The 23,645-nt window shown below is 40.7% G+C and overlaps 2 protein-coding genes across 3 annotated transcripts; both read right to left on the bottom strand.

Annotated features, from left to right (window-relative positions):
• Positions 1-722: 722 nt before the first annotated feature.
• On the bottom strand, positions 723-8,849 carry LOC310725897 (uncharacterized protein). 2 transcript variants are annotated; one of them, XM_083541018.1, is made up of 3 exons: positions 8,810-8,849; positions 8,534-8,710; positions 723-2,525 (listed from the first exon to the last, which is right to left on the bottom strand). In XM_083541018.1, exons 2-3 carry the CDS (start codon positions 8,609-8,611, stop codon positions 1,551-1,553), a joined length of 1,053 nt encoding a protein of 350 aa, XP_083397144.1. In that variant the 5' UTR covers positions 8,612-8,710; positions 8,810-8,849; the 3' UTR covers positions 723-1,550. The 2 variants fall into 2 exon arrangements, with proteins under 2 accessions (XP_083397144.1, XP_083397145.1); XM_083541019.1 differs by lacking the exon at positions 8,534-8,710.
• Positions 8,850-10,011: 1,162 nt separating this feature from the next.
• LOC310726990 (uncharacterized protein) lies at positions 10,012-21,673 on the bottom strand. Its single transcript, XM_083543022.1, has 3 exons — positions 21,444-21,673; positions 15,655-16,517; positions 10,012-11,589 (listed from the first exon to the last, which is right to left on the bottom strand). The coding sequence occupies exons 2-3, from the start codon at positions 16,502-16,504 to the stop codon at positions 10,520-10,522; spliced, it is 1,920 nt and encodes a 639-aa protein (XP_083399148.1). The 5' UTR covers positions 16,505-16,517; positions 21,444-21,673; the 3' UTR covers positions 10,012-10,519.
• Between the last annotated feature and the right edge of the window lie 1,972 nt (positions 21,674-23,645).

Here is a 23,645-nt window from a genome sequence, read left to right as displayed (position 1 = left end):
TATTCGTAATCGTGATGCATGGAATCCAAATCTGTGTTATTTGCAGTTCGAGAAGCCCTGCAAGTTCTTAGTTCTGGCACAAACCTCATGAAACCTCACAATGTCCTAAATGTCTAAACGGAAAATTGGGAGGAGGTTCCGATATTAAGATGAAAATTAAAGCAGCAATCCATATTTGCATTCCCCAGACTTCTGTTTTGCCCTTTTATTTTACAGACAAAAGTGTTGGACAGGTCTCTAGGGGTACCGGGTGGTATAGGCAGAGGGGCACCACATGCTGTACATCAGAGCAAGTGAGGAAGAACAGCGTAATAGAAAAAAGTGTCTGGCCATTGAACAAGTGATACTCCATACCAGGGGTGTACAAAACCTTCCACAAAGTGCTGGTGTGGGTGCAGGTTTTCATCCCAACCAAGCAAATTCACACCAAATTCTACCTGTTTAAAAGCAATGGCAAAACAGATTCCATAACCTGAGATTAAAATCATTTTGTTCACCAACAGCTGATTAATGGCCAATTGCGAAAATCTGTTTCCTCTGATGAAATTCTGCCAGTGCTATAAGATTTCCGACTCTTTCCCGCAGTGCGACTTCTACTACGATAACCGGCAAACCAAGAACCAATCGGCGCACCAAACCTGATTATGCGCTTAGTGTGACAACTTCAGGAAAATTTTGAAACAAGGTCAGGTGGACAATACAGTGAGAAAAGACGCGTATTGAGCTTTCGAGGAAAAAGGAGTGTTTGTATGACATTTTTATTATCAATAAAAGTTATAAACAGAATTAATGCTGCAGAATGGTTTTGTTTGCTGCTTGATACCGTTAGCAAGAGAATGAGGGTCTAAACGTGTCAACGGATTAATGACGTAAAACTTTGGATGAGACTTTTTCTTGCGTGCATCGGTTTTTGACTGTCGTACAGTCTGACGTTATGGCAACCGAGATCCTACAGTGTGACATGGGAATAATTTTTTGTACAGTCCGACAAGCAACAATCGCAAGGGACAATAAAAATCGTAGTGTGAGCCTGCCATTACAGGATGCTTCTATTAATTAAATAGCTCCTCCTGCTGGTTCAAGGTTGAGGGTTAAGTTACCATGAGTCTTAAAATCCTGTTAAGGAGTTCAGAATAGACAAAAAAGAAACATAGTACAGTAACGTGAACATTTATAATGGGTAGAAATGAAGAGAAAATCTATAGCATTACTTTTTAAAATACAGGATAATATTTAATGTATCTTAACATATTCCAGGCAAAACACATCTGGCTCAGTGTTGGTTAACATGGGTGTGCCAGCAGGGCACGAGTGAAGGGAGGAGCCGGACTGAAACAGCGAGGCTCCCCCCGCCACTCGTGCCCCTCTGGCGCAATGGGGTTCTTAAAACTCTGTTTAAACCACTAGCAAACAGTTATTTAAAACTCTTCCAATTGAAACCAAGAAGGAAGTCATAACTCTGTGGTAGATCAGTGGTCAAGGTGTTGGACAGCACTCCAAAGTGCTGAGAGTTTAAATCCCAGAATCAACCAGCTGTAACTGTTGCACCCTCAACTCTTCCCACACTCATTCAGCTTCTCTCTCTTGTGGATGCGTTGGTGTTTCCGGAGAGTACCTGGGTAAGTAAAACTCTTCCCACACTGTGAGCACCGACACAGCTTTTCTTGTGTATGACTGAACAGATGTATTTTTAGATGACTTCTTTGAACAAAACTCTTCCCACACTGTGAGCACTGGCACAGCTTTTCTTCTGTGTGACTGAACTGATGGATTTTGAGATGACTTTGTTGAGCAAAACTCTTCCCACACTGCAAACACTTGAAAGGCTTTTCCCCCGTGTGAAGGCGCTCGTGTACTTTGAGATGACTTTGTTGGTTAAAACTCTTCCCGCACTCTGAACAGTTGTAGGGTTTCTCTCCAGTGTGAATGCGCTGATGCCTTTGGAAATTACACTCTCGGTTGAAACTCTTTCCGCACCGTGAGCAGTAATACGGCTTCTCTCCTCGGTGAATACTCTGGTGACTCGTGAGGGATCTCTTGTAATTAAAACTCTTCCCGCACTGAGAACAGTGATACGGTTGTTCTCCGGTGTGGATGCGCTGGTGTACTTGGAGAGAACTCTCCAGATTAAAACTCCGCCCACACTCTGAGCAGTGATACGACTTCTCTACTACATGTGTTCGGTGGTGATTTTGTAAACGAATCTTGTTAGTAAAACTCCTTCCACATTTGGAACACTGATGGGGCTTCTCTCCCGTATGGATGCGTTGGTGCATTTTCAGATTGCCCTTGCTACCAAATCGTTTCCCGCAGTCTGAACAGACAAATGGTTTTTCTTCTGTATGAATTTGCTGATGTTCCTGGAAATCAGTATCTTCAGCAAAACTCTCTCCACAGTGTGAGCAGTGAAATGGCTTCTCTCCTGTGTGGGTGTGCTGTGGCGCTTGGAAATCAGTCATTCTCAATATAATACCCAAAGGTGATTGGTGTTTAGTGGAGTCTTCTGTAGACGTCATGGTGTGTTTCTAGAGAGAAGAAAAAAAAAAGGAATAAGATGACAAATACAGTTAAATACTATCCCAATTTCCCATAATCACTACCAAACAGCAAGAATTCTGACTTTCACAGACCCAAATTAGCCCTGTCCCTTTAAGAATGTACTCCTAATATCAACTCAATGTGTGTATAAAAGACACCAGTCACAGAATCAACCTCTTTCATTCAAACCTCTCCACCACTATGGGCAAGGCCAAAGAGTGAGCTTTTGAGACTAGACTACAAACACTGGCAGGTCTAACTCTGAACTCAAATTTGACCTCCAAATGATCCAAAATACAGTTCACATACACCAAACTACTGGTGTGCTCGCTCTATTACCATTACAATGGCACCATAACAACGGTTATGAATTATATAAGCTAATAAGAGTATACCCCTCACATTTCAACAACTATTTTAGTATCTCCTCAAGGGACAATACTATAGAAATAAAACTTGGATATGCAAACATGTCAGAACTGTGTCAAAAGTTTAAATATTGTGTGTGAGCACCATTGATATCTTGCACTGCCTTAATCCCCCTGGGCACTGAATTTACCAGAGCTGCACAGGTTGTTGCTGGGATCCTCTGTCACTCCTCCAAAATGACATCACACATGGACCTTCTTCAACTTCTGCTTGAGGATCCCCACGTGTTCAATAGGGTTCAGGTCTTGGCCACTCAATCACCTTCACCTTCCTCAGCAAGGCAGTTGTCATCTTGGTGGTGTGTTTGCGATCGGTATTATGTTAATAATTGCCGTTCAGCCCAGTTTCTGAAGGGAGCCAACACGATCTGCTTCAGAATGTCACAGTACATGTTGGAATCTATGCTTCCCTCAATGAGCCGCAGCTCCCCAGTACCAGCAGCACTCATGCAGCCCCAGACCATGATGCTGCCACCACCATGAACGGCATGTAGATAAGACACCACACATGCTGGACACCATCGAAGCCAAACAAGTTTATATTTATCTCATCAGACCACATGACATGGTTCCAGTAATTGATGCTCTGGAACAGGTTGCCCTTAGCAAACTTTTTGTTGGCTTTCTTGTGAGCCAGCTTCAAAAAAGGCTCCTTTTGGGACGACGGCCTACAAACCAACTTGTTGCAATGTGTGGAATATGGTCCTAGCACAGACAAGGGGAGCTTCCGCTTCTGCCACCTCTAAAGCAAAGCAATTCTGGATGGAATTCATCAATTTATTAAAAATGCGTTTTGCAGTTCAAGGAAATAGAAGTGCGAGACATTTTTTAGGCAGTGCATTTCAAGCAGACTAGAAATCATAATGGGCAGCTCTGTGATTTACTGGTCTAAAGTAAAATGGTCAATGAGTATTAATTTTTTTTTTTATAGTTGCAGAGCAAGCATTATAAAGATTGTGATGGTTATGAGGAATTTGCAAACCTTTTTAAAATGGCAGGAAATCTGTAACCTTGACAAGTCTAAAGTTGGGTTGCTGGGTAACAGAAAACAGAAAATCTCATGAACCCATATTTTAATCACAACAGAACAAAGAAAAAAATCTAATATTTAAACTGAGGAAATGTAAGGTAAAAAAAAAAAAAAAAAAAAAGGTAATTTTCCATTTTATGGCTGTAACGTTATAAAGTTGGGACAACTCAGCCATTAGGGAGGCACAAGCCAGTGCACTCTTAGTGCCGGTCCCAAGCCTGGGTAAATGGGGAGGGTTGCGTTAGGAAGGGCATCCAGTGTAAAACTTGTGCCAAATCAAATATGCGGGTCACAATTAAGAATTTCATACCGGATCGGTCAAGGCCCGGGTTAACAACGACCGCCACAGGTATCGTTAGCCAACAGGGTACCGGTGGAAATTGGGCTACTGTTGGCCGAAGGAGGAGAAGGAGAGGAGGAAGACATCTACAGAGACAGCAGGAAAAGGAGAATTGGAGGAGAGTGGAGGTTTGGGTTGGTACTTTAAATGTTGGTACTCTGACTGGTAAAGAAAGAGAGGTAGCTGATATGATGGAGAGGAGAAAGGTAGATATGTTGTGTGTTCAGGAGACCAAGTGAAAAGGGAGTAAGGCCAGTAACATTGGAGGTGGGTTTAAACTGTTTTATCATGGTGTGGATGGAAAGAGAAATGGTGTAGGGGTGATTCTGAAGGAAGAGTACAGTAAGAGTGTAATGAAGGTGAAGAGAGTTCTGATAGGGTGATGAACGTGAAGCTGGAAGTTGAAGGGATGATGATAAATGTCATCAGTGTCAGCAGACAAGTTGGCTGTGAAATTGAGAAGAAGGAAAGATTCTGGAGTGAATTAGATGAAGTGGTAAAAGGTGTACCTAGAAATAAACGATTGGTGATTGAAGAGGAGAGGAAGAAGAAGAAGAGGAGGAGAGTGAGGACTAAAAGAAGAATAAGATGATGGAAACTGAAGGAGGAAGACTGTAGTGTGAGGTTCAGGAAAGAGGTCAGACAGGGGCTCGGTGGTGGTGTAGAGGTGCTGGATAATTGGATAACTACTGCAGGAGTGATGAGGGAGGCAGCTAGAAAAGTACTTGGTGTGACATCTGGAAATAGAAAGCAAGACAAGGAGACGTGGTGGTGGAATGAGGAAGTGCAGGAGAGCACAAGGGGAAAGAGGTTAATAAAACAGGAGTGGGATCGACAGAGTGATGAGAAAAGTAGGCAGGAGTACAAGGAGATGCAGCATCAGGTAAAGAGGGATGTGGCGAAAGCCAAGGAAAAGGCATATGAGGAGCTGTATGAGAGGTTGGACACTAAGGAAGGAGAAAAGGATTTGTACCAATTGGTCAGGCAGAGGGACCGAGCTGGGAAGGATGTGGTGCAGGTTAGAGCAATAAAGGATGAAGATGGAAATGTGTTGACTAGTGAGGAGAGTGTGTTGAGAATATGGAGGGAGTATTTTGAGCAGCTGATGAACGAGGAAAATTAGAGAGAGAGAAGGTTGGATGATGTGGAGATTGTGAAGCAGGAAGTGGATAGGATTAGTAAGGAGGAAGTGAGAGCAGCGATTAAGAGGATGAAGAGTGGAAAGTCGGTTGGACCAGATGACATACCGGTAGAAGCATGGAGATGTTTAGGAGGGATGGCAGTGGAGTTTTTAACAAGATTGTTTAACAGACTTTTGGAAGGTGAGAGGAAGTATGTGAGGGTGGTGCAGGACATGTATGAGGACAGTGTGACAGCAGTGAAGTGTGCAGTAGAAACAACAGACTGGTTCAAGGTGAAAGTTGGACTGCAACAAGGATCAGCCCTGAGCCCTTTCCTGTTTGCAGTGGTGATGGACAGGTTGACGGACGAGGTCAGACAGGAGTCTCCTTGGACTATGATGTTTGCGGATAATATTGTGATTTGTGGTGAGAGTAGGGAGCAGGTTGAGAAGATCCTGGAGAGGTGGAGATATGCGCTGGAGAGAAGGGGAATAAAAGTCAGTAGGAGTAAGACAGAGTACATGTGTGTGAATGAGAGGGAGGGCAGTGGAGGGGTGCAGTTGCAGGGAGAAGAGGTGGAGAAGGTGGTGGAGTTCAGGTACCTGGGGTCAACAGTGCAGAGTAATGGAGAGTGTGTTAGAGAAGTGAAGAAAATAGTGCAGGCAGGGTGGAGTGGGTGGAGAAGAGTGACAGGGGTGATTTGTGATAGTAGGGTATCTGCAAGAATGAAAGGGAAAGTTTATAGGACTGTGGTAAGACCTGCAATGTTGTATGGATTAGAGACAGTGGCATTGAGTAAAAGACAGGAGGTGGAGCTGGAGGTAGGAGAGCTGAAGATGTTAAGGTTTTCGTTGGGAGTGACCAGGATGGACAAGATTAGAAATTAGTTTATTAGAGGGACAGCACATGTTGGACGTTTTGGTGACAAGGTGAGTGAGGTGAGATTGAGATGGTTTGGACATGTGCAGAGGAGGGACATGAGTTATATTGATGGGAGAATGCTGAGGATGGAGCCGCCAGGCAGGAGGAAAAGAGGATTGCCAAGGAGGAGGTTCATGGATGTGGTGAGGGAAGACATGCAGGTAGTTGGTGTGAAAAAGGCAGATGTAGAGGACAGGGTGGTATGGAGACGGATGATCCGCTGTGGCGACCCCTAATGGGAGCAGCCGAAAGAAGAAGAAGAAGAACGTTATAAAGTTGGGACGGGGCAACAAAAGGCTTGAGAAGAAAATGTTTTTAAAGAGGAACAGCTGGAGGAACATTTTCCAACTAAAAAGGTTCACTAACAGCAGGTCAGTCAGATGAATGGGGTATAAATAGTATATCTAGGAGAGGCATAATCTCTCAAAAGTAAAAATAGGCAGAGCTTCACCCATATGTGAAAGACTACAAACAGTCTACAAACTGTGGAACAATTTCAGAATAATGTTCCTTAACATTAATTTACTGCGGCACAGTGAAAAACTGTTTTCTGGTCAAAAGAATCAAAATTTTAAATTATTTTTGAAAGCAATGGACACCACGTTCTCCATGCTAAGGAGGAGAGGGACCATTTGGCTTATTATCAGCAGCTCAAAGGCCTGCGTTTTCTGATGGAATGCAGGTTCATTCGTGCATATGGAATACCCCTACTATCTCTCGCTCTGGTCACCGTGTACAGAACACCGGGGCCCTACGCTGATTTTTTTCAAGAGTTTGCTTGTTTTCTTTCAGACCTCTTGATCAATTTTGATAAAGTGCTGCTTGTAGGAGATTTTAATATTCAGGTAGATGATGTAAACGATGCTTTAGGATTATCATTTGGGAACTTATTAAACTCTTTTGGGCTTAAACAAAACATGACCAGCCCAACTCATCGCTTTAACCACACACTAGACTTAATAATATCCCACGGAGCAGACGTCACTGATATAGATATTTCACCTCAGAAAACGGAGGAAAACTAAATTGGAGGTATTTAGAATTGTGTATAGACAGTATGCTCAGCTACAGACTGGCGCTAAAAGCTGCTACAGCTGAACACCTGAGCAAAAACCTCATTTGGATCCAAACACGCCATCAAATTACAGACCCATTTCCAATCTCCCATTTATGTCTAAGATTTTAGAAAAGATTGTCGCTGCCCAGTTCTGTTACTACTTACAAGAGAACAACATCTTTGAAGAGTTTCAGTCAGGTTTCAGGCTCCATCATAGCACAGAAACTGCTCTAGTTAAAATCACTAATGACCTGTTTTTAGCTTCAGACCAAGGCTTCATCTATAGATTAACTGAGTGTGTTAAAGAAATAAAAGACTGGATGACTCATAACTTTCTACTATTCAATTCTGATAAAAGGAAAATTTTGCTTATCGGCCCAAAAAATAGTACACAGAAGCTCCAACATCTCAACCTGCATTTAAACGAATGTTCTGTAACCACTATTTCAACAGTAAAAGACCTGGAAGTTATTTTAGAGCAACTTGTCTCTTAAAAATCAACCAAGTTACAAAAACAGCTTCTTCCAGCTTAGAAATATTGCTAAGCTAAGAAACATGTCTATATCTGATGCAGAGAAGCTCGTCCAGACTGGACTATTTTAATGCATTACTAGGTGGATGTCCTGCATCATTAATAAACAAGCTCAAGTTAGTTCAGAATGCAGCCGTCAGAGTTCTCACAAGGTCGAGAAAATATCACCATATAACCCCAATCTTCTCATCCCTACACTGGCTTCCTGTTAAGTTTTAAATCCACTACAAACTACTGCTACTTACCTACAAAACACTAAATGGTTTATCTCCATGTATCTCTCCAGTCTTCTAACACGCTACAATCCGTCACGCTCCCTGAGATCTCAAAACTCTGGACTTCTAGTAGTTCCTAGAATAGCAAAGTCCACTAAAGGTGGTAGAACATTCTCATTACTTTAACGTTTTAAAACCACTGCAGTATCCAATAGAACTTGGGAACCTGAAATACAAGAACATTCTAGAAAATGAATCAGACTTTAAAGATCCAGCTAATGAATGAATACTGATGGAGATCTTTCCAATAGCACTTTACAGAGATGCAGGATAGGCTCAGTGAGTCCCCACCTTCAATTCCACATGCTTTCTGTTTTCCTCTTGATTCTTCTTAAAGTTCTCGTGGAGAAAAGAATAGGTAGAACACATCCAGGATCACCTCCATTAAAGTCATGATCTAATCCTGCTCCAGTGAAATTATTCTGCTTTCAAACAGATCTGAGCTCAACTCCAGATCATGTCAAATCCCTGTAAACAGAACAGGCCCTTGTCTGGAAGAGAAGCAGGATTTCTGTCTTTATTGTATGAAGTTGTTTTCTAAAGAAAAACAGATTTCATTTCACCCACCTCAGAACTGCAGAATCAGCAGATTTAATCCGATCAAATGCTGCTGGTTTTCATTCTGATGAGATTTTATTTTTTGCATAAAAAACACTGGGGAAAATGTTCTCATGTCATGGAGAGCTTCTGTTTTCTTCTTCTTCTTCTTCTCATGGTTGGAAAACCAGCTTTCAGTTCTGCCACCTACAGGAATGGAGTGTGAAGTGCACCACCCTTTTTGATTTTATTTGTATTTTTTATGATTATTTATTATTAGGCTCTGTACTGTGTGACGAGTCTTTCTTTGATATGCAGTTTTAGCCATTTCAGCAACATCTGGAAGAAAAAAAGGGCCTCGCTCGAGGGCCCAAGAGTGGCAGATTTGAACCCACAAAATCCATATTCAAAGTCCTTTGCCTTAACCAGGCTCCCACCCCAACTCATTTATTGGGTGACCAAAAAAAAAAAAGTGTACATTCCGTATTAAAGGTAATCTACAGAATTTAACTAATGGACAATGACTAATTGTCCTGATTTCTGATCCTAGTCTGATCTGCTCTTCTTTGTAAAAATGGAATGTATCTTCTACCCCTCCTTTTTTTCCCCATGCTCTCTGCAGTTTATGTAAACACATCTATCAAGAAACCTTCCAACAATGACAGACTCATAATGTAAACGTATGTGGTAACTTTAATTTGGAAACATTATTATTCTGATGATGAAATCTGGCAGAGTTCTAAATTTGATTAATTTTCATGAAAAGATTTTCAATCGAGGTAAATAGCACTGATTTCACACACCTCATATCCACGTTTCTTCTCGTGTTGTTTCACTTTATAATAAATTTTTCCAGTTTACACACAGAGCTTTAAACTATATGTTTGTTCTCCTGCTGATAAATCTAATAGTGCTGAGTAGTGTGTCATAACTTTGGGCGGCAAAAAAGTCACCGGTCATTGTTCTCAAAGTGAGTTCAACAACAGGGGTGGCCAGAGGGGTGGCCAAGCTCCAATTCAGGGGCCACCACAAACTACGACCTAAACGCAGCAATTTTTTTCAACACATTTTTATCTTCACCAAAAACTCTGAAAGAAATGTTAAAAATTACAGATGGATTTTGTTTTGCATTGTCATATACCTTTTACTTTTTATGAATTTGAATACACAATTGTCTAACAGCCATCCTGAATAAACAGTTTATGAAGTACAAATTCCAGTCTGAGCCTTGAGACCATACAAAATTGGGTACACTTTAATTATTATTATTATTATTATTTTATTCACATAATCAAGACCACAGAATGCTTTCTGTATAAGATAAGCATGATATCATTTGGGCTTTTGGACCAGTACACCATACACACCCTCCACCTTTTTACCCAGCAAACTGAAGTTGTATTTCCAGAACAATCTTGAAGATGCCAAAGCAATTGATGATCAGTGAATGCAGCCAAATGTTGAACTAATGTTGGACACATTAAAAGCACTACTGCACCCCCTTACCACTGTTTGTGGGCTTCAGGAAGACATTACTTTGTGTTAGCTTTGGTGGACAATGCAGATACCCAGAAGTGATAAAACCAGATAATACCATTGTGGAGGCCCCTCTTAAACACTGTATGAGCTAAATAAATCACTAGGGCCATGATTCATGATTGAGATGATTAGTTTGAGATGTCCAGGCGCAAGCCTCATGGCACCATAAAAAAACACATAGGAGGAGAGCGCCCCATGGTGTCAGCACTCGTTTAGCTTCTCTGTCTCGTGAATGGCCTGGTGTTTTCGAAAAGTACTCGAGTAACCAAAACTCTTCCCGCACTTTGAGCAGCGATACGGCTTTTCCCCCGTGTGCTTGCGCTGGTGTACGTTGAGGGCACTTTGATGAGTAAAGCTCTGTTCACAGTGTGAGCACTTGAACTGCTTTTCTTCCATGTGACTGAGTTGATGTGCTTTGAGACCACGTTGCTGATTGAAGCTCTTCCCACACTGCGAGCACTGATGTGGCTTTTCCCCTGTGTGAATGCTTTGGTGCGCTTTGAGATGATTTTGTTGATTGAAACTTTTTCCACACGCCGAGCAGCTGTAGGGTTTCTCTCCGGTGTGGATGCGCAGGTGTAACTGGAAATTATACTCTCGGTTGAAACTCTTCCCGCACTGTGAGCAATGATGTGGTTTTTCCCCCGTGTGAATGCGCTGGTGAGCTTTCAGATGATTTTGTTGATTGAAATTCTTCCCGCACTCGGAGCAGCTGTAGGGTTTCTCTCCGGTGTGGATGCGCTTATGTAACTGGAAATTATACTCTCGGTTGAAACCCTTCCCACATTGTGAACAGTAATAGAGCTTCTCTCCTCGGTGAATACTCTGGTGGCTCTTGAGGGATCTCTCGTGGTTAAAACTCTTCCCACACTGAGAACAGTGATACGGTTGTTCTCCGGTGTGGATGCGCTGGTGCAATTGGAGAGAACTCTCCAAATTAAAACTCCGCCCACACTCTGAGCAGTGATACGACTTCTCTACTACGTGGGTTCGTTGGTGTTTTTGTAAACGAGTCTTTTCAGCAAAACTCCTTCCACATTGCGAACACTGGTATGGTTTCTCTCCCGTATGGATGCGCTGGTGTTTTTTGAGATTACACTTACGTGTAAAACGCTTCCCACAGTCTAGGCAGACAGCTGGTTTTCGTACCGTATGGATTTTCTGGTGTTCTGTGTGGGTGTGCTGTGGTGCTTGGAAACCAGTTTTTATCAAAATAATACCATCATTCAATTGAGGATCACTGGAGTCTCCTGTAGACATCATAGTGTGTTCTGTAAAAAAATAAAAAATAAAATAAGATGTAGACATTTAAAAATTACAAAGCAATATTTTCCCAGTACCCTCTTGTGATCTGTGTAAATTTCCTATGTATTAATTATTGTTATAGAATCATCAGTGAATAAAGGAGCTCTAATAATGCTAATTCCACTTCAGGATCATGCCATACCACTCCAAAGGTCCTCCCTTCACTGCCTGGACCAGGAACACCTCCCTATAAAATGTGTTCCATTTAAATTACACCAAGAATTAGAAACACGAGGAATATGGGCTACTACAAACATTGGATACATGGGCACCACTGGCAAACATCAACCTGCAGATCACTGACTATGGTGAGGAACTACAGTCTGCTGATGATCAAAAAAGATCAAAAGTTGAAAGAGTGAGCAGCATTGAAAGCTTGGGGTCCATCTACCAGAAAGAGAATCAGAACAACAAACAGCATGGTGACAACGGTGCACAGAGGGCTCTTTCATCTACAATGTTCAAAATCTCCTTCAAGTTGTTTAAGATCTTTCTACACTTGGATTGTGGAGAGCATTACTGCCTGGTCTGGAGCTGGTGTGGCACAGGATAAAAAGGCACTTTCCATCACCCCAAAAAATGGTAATGAATAAGTTTAAAAATGTCTAGTTTATTTAAATATCAAGTTCTAAATCAATAACATCAAATAACCAAGTTCAAAAATGTACTTATTCCCCACTAGAGGGCGAGCCTCAGGGAGACTACGACAAACAGTGGCTTCACCAGCTTGGAGGACTTCACCTCATCAGTGTTCAACTAAAACTGCAAGTGCATCAGTGATGGTGTGCACTTTATTGTGTTTGGGTGAAATGACAATAAAAGCCTATGAGACATTGGGAAAATGGCCATGGTTAAAGTTCTAGGGGGAGTGGGAGCTCAGTGGTTAAGGCTCTGGGTTACTGATTGGAAGGTCATATGCTCAAGCCCTGGGTTTGCCAAGCTGCCGCTCTTGGGCCCTTGAGCAAGGCCCTTAACCATCTGTGTTCCGGGGGGGAGGCGCTGTATCATGGCTGACCCTGCACTCTGACCCCAGCTCCTGAACAAGTTGGGATATGTGAAGAAAAAAATTGCACTGTGCTGTAATGTATATATGTGACAAATAAAGACTGTTCTTCTTCTTCTATTCAAAAATTTTTTTTATTAAATATTTCACATTTACATGTCCCCAATTCCTAGTGGGTCTTTTGTGGTGACAAGGAAGTAATGTGTAAAAAAATCATAAAAAAAAAAAAAATACACAACATAGGGAATAGGTATTATTTAATTATTTAACAACCTTCTATCATTCCTCTTTTCTTTTCTTTTCTTTTTCTTTTTTTTTTTTTTGCTTTTAAGGTCTTTCCCACCAATAACTGCTGCTCTACAGTTGTAATAATAAAAACTGTGAACGCTCACTGCCCATTGGACAACTGACCAGACAATCACAGCATTGCAGATCTTTCTAAGATCGATATCTACACAAAGCCTCTTCTATAGATCACCACATGAACGTACAATTATTTCAACCCAGATACACTAATTACATCTGCTTGAGCAACCTAATTATCCAGACCACAATGACCAGGACAGATGATCATGGATGTGGTTAGACATGTACTGTAAACAGGCCCTAGTCTGTAAGAGAGGATCAGGATGTTCAGAGATTAAACCAGAATCCATTCAGCAGCTCAGAAAACCACTTTCACTTACCTCAGGACTTCAGGAACACAGATTTCATCAGCTCAAATGCTGTTATTGTTCAGATTAGTAAGATTTTCAACCATTGCAGAAGAAACACTGGAAGACATGTTCTCTAGTAGACACAGAGAGCTTCTCTTCTTCTTCTCAAGGTTGGAGAACCAACCTTTGGTGCATTTCTGCCACCTACAGGGAGAGTGATGCTTCTCCCACTCTGATGGATGATGTGAACATGACCGGAAGCTGCTGGTTTGATTATCTGATGGAAATAAAAGATTATTCAATCTGTTTTACCTTTTATTTTGCCACAAAGCGTGTCGTATTTTCTGGTATCTGTAATTCAGTATTTATTCTTGTGGACAACCTTTTAAAATTTCTACACAAATATCTGTACATTCTACTTCTTACATGTTCAAACCAGACTCGTTACTTCAGTTTTAATCTATTCGGATACATGATCAATATTTTTTCCTAATTTCTTGTCATTGCACGTTTTTTTCAACCTTCCACTGGTGTATCATTTCCTCTCTCCAGACTCTGGAGCAATGGAAAAAAGGTCATTTGGTCTGATGAGTCCAAAATCCCCGTTCTACTGTGGTGCCTACATCAGGGTAAGAAGCGAGGCAGATAAAGTGATGCACCCATGATGCTTAGCACCTACTAAATAAGCTAGTAGTGCCGGTGGTCAGCTGACTACCTGAATATACTGAATGACTGGGTTTTGGCTTCCCTGATGGCACATGTCAGGATTTATCAGGCTCAAATTGTGTAAATGCATGAGACATTATTTTCACATATAGATTGCCACCAGACATGTGCTTTTAACTTACTGATCATTTTTGATGGCTGCTATATCATGACTGCACACATGATGTTGGGGTCATATGAACCCAGTAATAAATGATTGAGAGCAAAGACCTTGCACATGCTTTAAAACTCTTTGGTACCTAAGGTGAAATGTCTCAATATAAAACCCTCTCTGTCAAATCAAATTTTCAATCAAATCAAATGTGCGTTTCTCCTTCCATTTCTCTAGTGCTAATGGTGTTCAGGATTTAGCAGAAAGGTGTTCAGCTGTCCTTTTGATGTTATATCTGTTCAATATGTATATAGAGTATAGTTTTGAGAGTCATTAGTTGGTCACTGTGTGGAAAGAAAACCCAAAACACCACTTGCATTTGGAATATTGTGTTGGTCTTCTTTTGCTGCTTAAACAGTCATGACCCATTGAGCTTTAGCAGCATGAACTTCTTTAGCAGTTTGAGCTACAGGAGCTTGTCTGTTGGATTGGAACCACACGGACCAGCCTTCGCTCTTCACGTGCTTCAATGAGCCTCGTCCCCCACGTCCCTGTCGCTGGTTCACCACTGTTCCTTGGAGCACTTTTGGTAGATACTGACCACTGCAGACCAGGAACATCCCACAAGAGCTGCAGATTTGGAGACGCTCTGTCCCAGACGTGTTCCTGCTTCTAACATCAACTTTGGGGACAAAATGTTTAACTGCTGCCTAATAAATAAAATCAACACGCTAACAGGTGCCATGATGAAGAGATCATCAGTGTTCTTCACTTCACCACTCAGTGTTATAATGTTATTGACGTATATATCAAACATATACAGCTACATTACATATTTTGTGTAAATTAAGAAATATGGTTAATTCTGTTGCCTGAAATTCATATTTTAGTAAATAAACGAGATAAAAGGATAAACATAAGTGAATCATTCTCAGTTCTAGACGTTTAAGGAAAGTGGGAGCTCAGTGGGAAAGTCTCTAGGTTACTGATCGCAAGGTCGTGAGTTCAAGTACCAGTATGGCCAATCTGCCAGTCTTGGGCTCTTGAGCAAGGCCCTTAACCGTCTGTGCTCTAGGGGGTGCTGTATCATGGCTGATCATTGGATATGCGAAGAAAGAATTTCCCTGTACTGTAATGTTCATGTGACAACCAAAAAGCCCTTCTACCTCAGGAGAAATGAAAAGAAACAGTAAAAACAGGGCAAAAAAACGACGTATTAGTTTATATTAAATTGATTATAAATTATCATTTAGAATCATTGGAGTCACAGTGACCCCAAATACGAGGAAGTGAAACAAATCAACGGCACAAGGATTAAACCATGGTGTCCAGCGACTCAGAGAACAACCTTAGAAGGTTCGAGCAATTAAACACATCCTTCTGCTAGTCCAGTGATTAAGACCAAACCTTCAGATTTGTAAAAAATCCTGTTGGGAAGTTCAATGAAAAATAAGTGCTAAAACAATAATGGATTTATTGTGTAATCTACAGGAAATTAATGTTCAGGAGACACAAACAGGCACTATATTGTACTGGAGGCTCCTACATGATCAGCTCTCGTCCAGCTTCTCTCTCTCGTGGATGCCTTGGTGTTTCCGGAGACTTCCTGGGTAAGTGAAATGCTTCCCACACTGTGGGCACTGGTACAGCTTTTCTCCTGTGTGACTTAGTTGATGTATCTTGAGGCCACCTTTTTTAATGAAGCTCTTCTCACACTGCGAGCACTTGTATGGCTTTTCCCCCGTGTGAATGCGCTGGTGTGCTTTAAGAGTGCTGTGTTGATTAAAACTCTTCCCACAATCGGAGCAGTTGTACGGTTTCTCTCCCGTGTGAATGCGTTGATGTGTTTGGAGGTTGTTCTGATGGTTGAAAGTCTTGCCGCACTGCAAACAGTAATAGGGCCTGTCGCCTCTGTGGACAATCTGATGTCTCTGGAGGGACCTGTCGTGATTAAAACTCTTCCCGCACTGAGAACAGTGGTACGGTTGTTCTCCGGTGTGAATGCGCTGGTGCAGCTTGAGAGAACGTTCTAGATGAAAACTCCTCCCACACTTTGAACAGTGATGCTTCTTGGCTGTGTGGGTTACTTTGTGTTTTTGTAAACGGGTACTGTCTGCAAAACTCCTTCCACATTGGGAACACTGGTATGGTCTCTCTCCCGTGTGGATGCGCTGGTGTATTTTCAGATTGCCCTTGCTAGCAAAGCGTCGCCCGCAGTCTGAACAGACGATACATTTTCCTCTCATGTGAATTTTCTGGTGCTGCTTCCAATCACTCTGTAGAGCAAAACTCTCTCCACAGCCCGAGCAGTGAAATGGCTTCTCTTCTGTGTGGGGGTCCCGTGGCGTCTTTCTTAAAATTATATCAACAGACGATTGGGGATTACTGGAGTTTCTTTTGGACATTATGTTGTGTTCCCTAAGAGAAAGAAAGAAAAGTCAATAGAATGAAAAATACAACGTCATATTATCCCCCATACCTGATTATTTTCTAGGTATTATTATGGATACATGCATTTCATGGATGAGAGTGTTTTATATGCTAATTTTACTGCTGGCCACACCTGCATATGGGAAGTGGTAGCTCGGTGGGAAAGATGTTGGACTTCTGATTGGAAGGTCATTGGATCCTGGTCTTTTAGAAGGAGAAACCACACCTTCTCCTCACTTTACTGGAACCCCCAGGTTTGTGGCCTTAGGCACCTGCTGTACAGATAAGAGGGTGAACAGCAACAAATACTTCGACTGCTGCTGGATAACTCTCACAAACAGCTTGGTGATAAAGGTGCACCAGGTGCTCGTTCATCTACGCTGACTAAGCAAAGTCTTTGACCGAGTGCAGGGACTTTCTACACTACGGCTGTGGGGAATATAAATAAATATAAATTAAAAATGATCCTCATTAAATATTGTAGATATTGATAAATAGAAATATATGGAAAATAGCTGATACCGAATAAAAAAAAATGATTAGATGCGTATTATACAGCACAAACATTGTGTGTCAAACTCAAGGCCCGCGGGCCAAATGTGGCCCGCCACATCATTTTATGTGGCTTTTCGCGAAAGCTGAAAAGGTCTGATTATCTTATAATTAATAAGTCAAAAGGGTGCATTGACCATAAACTACATTTCCCATATTGCATGCCGCTCATGTTACCCGTGAAGTGACGGCATCCCACCACTAGATTGCAGTGTTTCCACATCAGTGTCATTTTCCGAATTAAGAAATGTAAACAATGATCCCAAAATGTCCAGGAAGAGAAAAATTTATGCAGATGGAAGGCGAATATATGTTTGTGCTTCAAGGAGAAAAACCAGTATGTCTTTTGTGTTATGAGGCAGTGGCGGTTGTCAAAGTGTACAATCTACGTCTGCATTTTGACATCAAACACGGAGCTAAGTATGCCAAAGTGAGCCTTCAAGAAAAACAACAAATGGTGCAAAAATTAAAAGGCCAATTGCATTTGTTTATGCAGACAAACGTTCACTGTAATCAAACCATCTGTCATTAGTTGGATGTTTCCCCGCAAGGCTGTGTGCAGCCATTTGTTTATGTAAAATGCTACACCTGTCACACATGTTCTTAGCAGCTCACAATTGTTGGTTGACCTGTTATTCTGTTAATGTCAAAACCTGTTTTTCATCCTTATTGACTTGGAAACGCTGTGGCGACCCCTGATGGGAGAAGCTGAAAGAAAGTTTAGAGGTAACAAAATTCAATTTAAAATGTAACACGCAAACTGGCAATGCAATATTCAAAATGGAAACGTAGTTCCCCAGCCAACATGTCCATGTGGGCCCCACATGGGTTTTATCTGGGTTATATGGGCATCATGTGGGCATGGGGTCAGAGTGGGCACTTTGATGGGCTGAATGTGGGCCCCAGTTGGTTGCCCATTTTGTTTATTTGAGGGTCTTGTATGGGCCACATTTGGGCTATATTTATCTATATTTCTCAAAAGAAATCTATCATTCTATTATTCAATTGATGATAAATTCAATTGATATGTTTTTTGCGTACATAAAAAAAAAATTATATATTAACAATAACATGATATGACCTTTAAAAAAAAAAAAAAAAAAAAAGAATCGGTTGTGCAGCTCACAGAGTCTCTCATTGGCTCCTGTGTTCCCGCCTTCTGATTCTGAAGAAACTCACTCACTACCACTGGAGCACCTGACCTGACCTGGAGAACCTGACCTGACCTGGAGAACCTGATCTGACCTGGAGAACCTGACCTGGCCTGCAGAACCTGACCTCTCTGTCACGGTAAGAAATTATCTCTTGTTTTAAATTAATCACATTTTACTGTTGTTTTTATTTAATGTATACTTCTGAAAGATTGTGTGGTAATAAAAGTTACAGGCACGATATAAAGAAGGTCAGTGTGGAGATTAAACTGGTTTACCTCAGAGATAAACACCTGTGGAGAAACTGAACATTCTTAATGATTAGCAGATAACTAGGACATCGTCTACTAAAATGTGGAAATACCGACTTTTCAAACCATTTTCACCCGTGTTTTCTCCATATAGTGTCCTCATGATAACAGGAGGGTGAAACAGTAAAAGCACTGTGGAGTCTCTTTCTCTTTCACTACCTTTATAACATGTGTATATACAATACACAGAGAAAAGCTCTGAGGAGATTGTGACAATACTTAACATTATTTTAATGTGATTTAGGTGAAATAGGTAGAGGTCATAAACATTCATATTTATATTATTTCTAAACATTAATAAAAACACGATACGTTATGATTACGGTAAAGATAAGGTAAATTTGCACCGTTTAGAAAGTCAGTCAGAATTCCCCCCCCACGCTCTCACAAAATAAATGTTTCAAGGGGACCACAACAAGTGACAAACCCGTCTTGAACTGCTTATTGTTCGATGTCGTCAGTGGTGTTGATGTGTGTTGATGACCTGAAAGGTGAGTTGTTTGTTTATTTTATCATTGTTTGTTTATGATTCCTTGGCCTTTTGGATATTATTATCCTAAATAATCTGATGAAATACACAATTAACTGTAAAATGTTATTATGTTAACTTGCAAAGCCAAGAATCATGATCAGGATGTTCAAAAAAACAAAAAAAACTCACCTTTCAGATCATCAACACCACCACTGACGAATAGACACTGAACAAGCAGTCCCGGGGTAGTCACTTGTTGGGGTCCCCATGAAACATTTATTTTGTGGTCTGTGCTATTTACAGTGTAAATTAATTGGTTGTGTTGTGAGGATTTGCAGGACGTGCTGTTTAACTGATAAAGATGTTTGATAAATTTGCTGGTGTTTTTTCTATTTGCATATGTTTTCTTCAGTTGCAGTGCGTTGAACTTTCTGGTCCACTGTGATCCGAGGTGTGACTTACATCTTTCAGCTGATCAGAACCATTGTTCTAATCCTTGGCTTTTGGCAATAGGCAAATATTCGTTTAAGAGTGAAGTTCAGACGCAAGGTTGATATTTTAATTGTTACTTTCATAAGTTTTGGATTCCATGACTGTTCCACCGGCATAAGTTATTACTGTGTGAGGCAGAGGTGGGAACAATTCACTGATGAGATTAAAGGATATGTCTTAATTGATGCATGTTTTTTTAGATGCTGCTGTGAATGTACTAAATTGCCTTTTCTGTCTTTTCTTTCTTTACTGTTTTGTAGGTGAGCAGCCGAGGAATCTGCATAGACCCACCAGTGAACTATTCTACATTAGTAATTCTGTTATTCCTGTTTCCTGTTTTTTTAATTGAATCAATTTAAATTAAATGTGATTTACACATTCTGAGTTGAAGTCATTTATTTTTTACAGTTCAAATACTCAACCATGTAATTTTAATCATAGTGCAGCACATAAAATCAACTAATCAGGCACAGTTTTACATTGTAACTGAGGTTTGAATGGTTTGACAGTGGATTTTCCATAGTAAGATTAAGTACACATTAAGTTCACCCACAGAAATCAATGATGAAATTAATAAATGGGACCCAATTCTCACCCACTGTGGTCCCATAAGAGGCCCACATGTAGCCCCCATTGGCCCCATTTTTAACACCTATTTGGGACCCAAATGGGCCCATATAAAGAACAGCTATACAGGCCCCACTTAGAGCCCACCATGGACCCATCAGTCAGCCTTCTGGGCTAACACGCATGGGGCCCATGTGGAGCCGATGGACAAATTTCTCTGGGCCCCATTCGGGTTGCCCATGCAGGGCCCAAGTGACAGCCCATCAAAAACCCACATGGGGCCCACATGACAATGTTGGCTGGGTCTGTATTTCAATCTATTACTACATGTGCAAAGTTTGGTGCAAAAGGAAAATAATAATTTAATTATACATTTCAAATTTGCCATTTTCAGCAGTAGTTTTAATGTTAATTACACACAAGTTTACACTTTATAAGCTGTGAAATCAAAACGAATAAGCTTTAACCAAATCGACTTGATATTTAGAGCAGAAATGGTCGCAAAATTATCATTTAAATGTTAAAATTGCATTTTCATCATAATGATTCAAAATGCATTTGGAGCCAAAGGTATAGCAAAAAAATAGCAAAATGGGGATTTGAATGTCTTTTTAATGCACAGACACTTAAGACGTTTGAAAAGTTAATTTCTAATGAAAACCCCAGTGGGTAAAAATGCGATCCTAAGTGTCCTAACTGTGAGTCTAAATGCATTCAGGACAAATGATCATTTTCTGCTTGGACATGTTCATCACATCAAATCAATTTGGGTAAAACATTTTCATTTTAATTTTGCAACTTATATAAGTGTTAAAAATTTGTATGAATTTTACATATTAAAACTACTGTTGTAAATCGCGAATGATATTTTATTTTGCACCAAACTTTGCACATAGAGAAATGAAAAATGGAAATACAGAAATGCATTGCCATGTTGTGTATTATATTTGAAATGAAATGTCTATGCTTCCAGAACAATAACTCACTCTGCAGGAGAGGAAAAATCCAAACGCGCTCATTGGACAACTGAGCAGCCAATCGCAGCGCTTCCCATCATCGATTCTAATATCACTATACACATACAGGCTTCTATCTCGAGCACCGCGTGAACGCGCATTCCTCTTAATTCCGATACAATAATCACGTGCGCGCGTCTGCGTGAAGAATCTAATTAAGCAGTCACTAATGATTAGATGGTGATTAGATTTCTAGTGTAGTGAGATATGTGTAATGAGCAGGCCCTGGTCTGTCAAAGATGTCAGGATGTTTGGATTTGTGAAGTTGTTTATATATATTATATAATTAATTGAAATAAACTAAACCTCGAATCCATTCAGCAGTTTACAAAACAAGTTTCACTTTCACTTACCTCAGGATTTCACACTCAGGATAATCAGCTTAAATGCGTTTATTTTTCATATCCATGAGATCTGAAACACTGGACACAAATCTTCTCATGTAGATCCTGGGAGCGTCTCTTCTCCTTCTGGATTTCTCTGGAAGTTGGAAAAGCATCTATTGGTTCATTTCTGCCACCTACAGGGACGGAGTGAGGAGCAAATTCCAAATATACACACTATATTTCTAAAAGTGTTCATTGGGAGTGATGATGATAAACAGGATTAGAAATGAGTTTATTAGAGGGACAGAGCATGTAGGACATTTTGTAGACAAGGTGGGGGAGGTGAGATTGAGATGGTTTGGACATGTGCAGAGGAGGGACATGGGGTATATCAGTAGGAGAAGGCTGAGGATGGAGCCACCCGGAAGAAGGAAAAGAGGAAGACCAAGGAGGAGGTTTATGGATGTGGTGAGAGGTTGAAAGAGGCAGATGTAGAGGACGGGGGGTTCGGGGGGGGGGGTATGGAGATGATCTGCTGTGGAGACAGCAGAAGAAAAAGAAAAAGAAAAGGATGATTTCCAAAAGTTTGTGGACACATGGTCATAAGTATGGTACATGCTTTTTGAGCATCACATTCCACATTTAATGTTCCACTAGATTTTGGCATGTGCTTGTGGACGTTTGTGTTCATCAGCCACCAGAGTCACATTCGAATCTTCACATAAACTGAGTTGATTGAGTGAAGAGTCGTGTGATAAAAATGATAATAGGAACATTATAGTTATAATAAATTATAGTAATTTGGATACTGTACATTTGAAGACAAATACTTTTGTATTTTTACTCAAGTGAAAGTTTAAAGGGAAACTTTTACTTTTACTGGAGTCACATTTTACAGAGTCAATCTCTACTATTACTTAACTACATTCTTTGTGTACTTCCTCCACCACTGCCAACATGGTCTGAGTAAAGTCAGGTAGTCGTGTAGGTAAGAAAGTGAGGAGTCCTGGGGTGCAGTCAGTGTTTACATTCATCCCAAATGTGTTCAGTAGGGTTGAGATCAGAGCTCTATAGCAGGAGATCTTCCTCTCCAATCATTTAAAGAAGATCTTCACGGAGCTGGCTTTGTGCACAGGGGCACTGCCGTGCTGGAACAGGTGTCGGGTTTCCAAGTTCAAGTGAACGCAACATTTTATTATACCACATCCAAAGACCTCCTGTACAAGTGTGTGCCTCCGACTTTGTGGTAACAGTTTGGAGAACCTCAAATGGCATTAAAGGTCAGGTGTCTGAATAATCTGAAATTCTTACCCCATGTTCTATTCTAGCAGAGGTGCCCAAACTTTTGCCAATCAAGGCCCAAATATCTGAGAATAACTGCTGCATTATGCTAAACATTGTGCAGATTCCTTTCATTTCTAATTTCAGACTTTACTCTGTCTACACAGACTGGGGAAACACCCTGATGTAATGGTTAAGCTCTGTGGGGTGACTCAGCTGTCCCAGTGAACTTCTACGTCTTTGCTGATTTGAGGTTCTTTCGCAGGTGAAAACAGTTCTAGCGCCACCTACTGGATCAGAGTGAGGGCACAAACGCTAGCAATCATTGGAGTTGCTATGCTTTCAGTAGAACCTGTATGCATTTGGGTAGATATTTTTTTATTGTACTGTCATAAATCTTTTCATTTAAGTTCGCTTGAGTACATTTTTGTTTTATAACCAGGTTCACACTCGCTAACAAATAGTTTATTGAGTACAAACTGCACAAACTAAGTGTTGAGAACTAACAAAGATGAGAACATTATTATTATTATTATTATTATTATTATTATTATTATTATTATTATTATTATTATTATCACAGAACCAAGACAGCTTAAGAACACTGAATACTTTCTGTATAAGATGATATTGCTCGGTCTTTTGACCATGACACTATACACATCCAAAACCTTTTACCCAGCCCACATGAAGCTGTGTTTCTAGAATAATCTTGACCAGGTGAAAACAATTGATGGTCAGTAAATAGAGCCAATTGCTGCACTGTCCTCTCGTATTTTTTTAATTATTAAGGACCAGTTATAGTGAGTGACACAAGACCTTACTCAAGAGAAACATAATATTCAGGACACCAAACCAACTCTTAGCCTGAACATTCGTGACAGTGTTGGCAAAATACCAGGAACCACCTAAAAAAGGAGACAGCACCGACAGAAGTTACTGACAAAT

Source organism: Silurus aristotelis (assembly GCF_946808225.1).
Source record: "Silurus aristotelis genome assembly, chromosome: 5".
NCBI classification, from domain to species: domain Eukaryota; kingdom Metazoa; phylum Chordata; class Actinopteri; order Siluriformes; family Siluridae; genus Silurus; species Silurus aristotelis.
The sequence above is the reverse complement of the archived record's forward strand: the minus strand, read 5'-3'. Positions and strand labels throughout refer to the sequence as shown.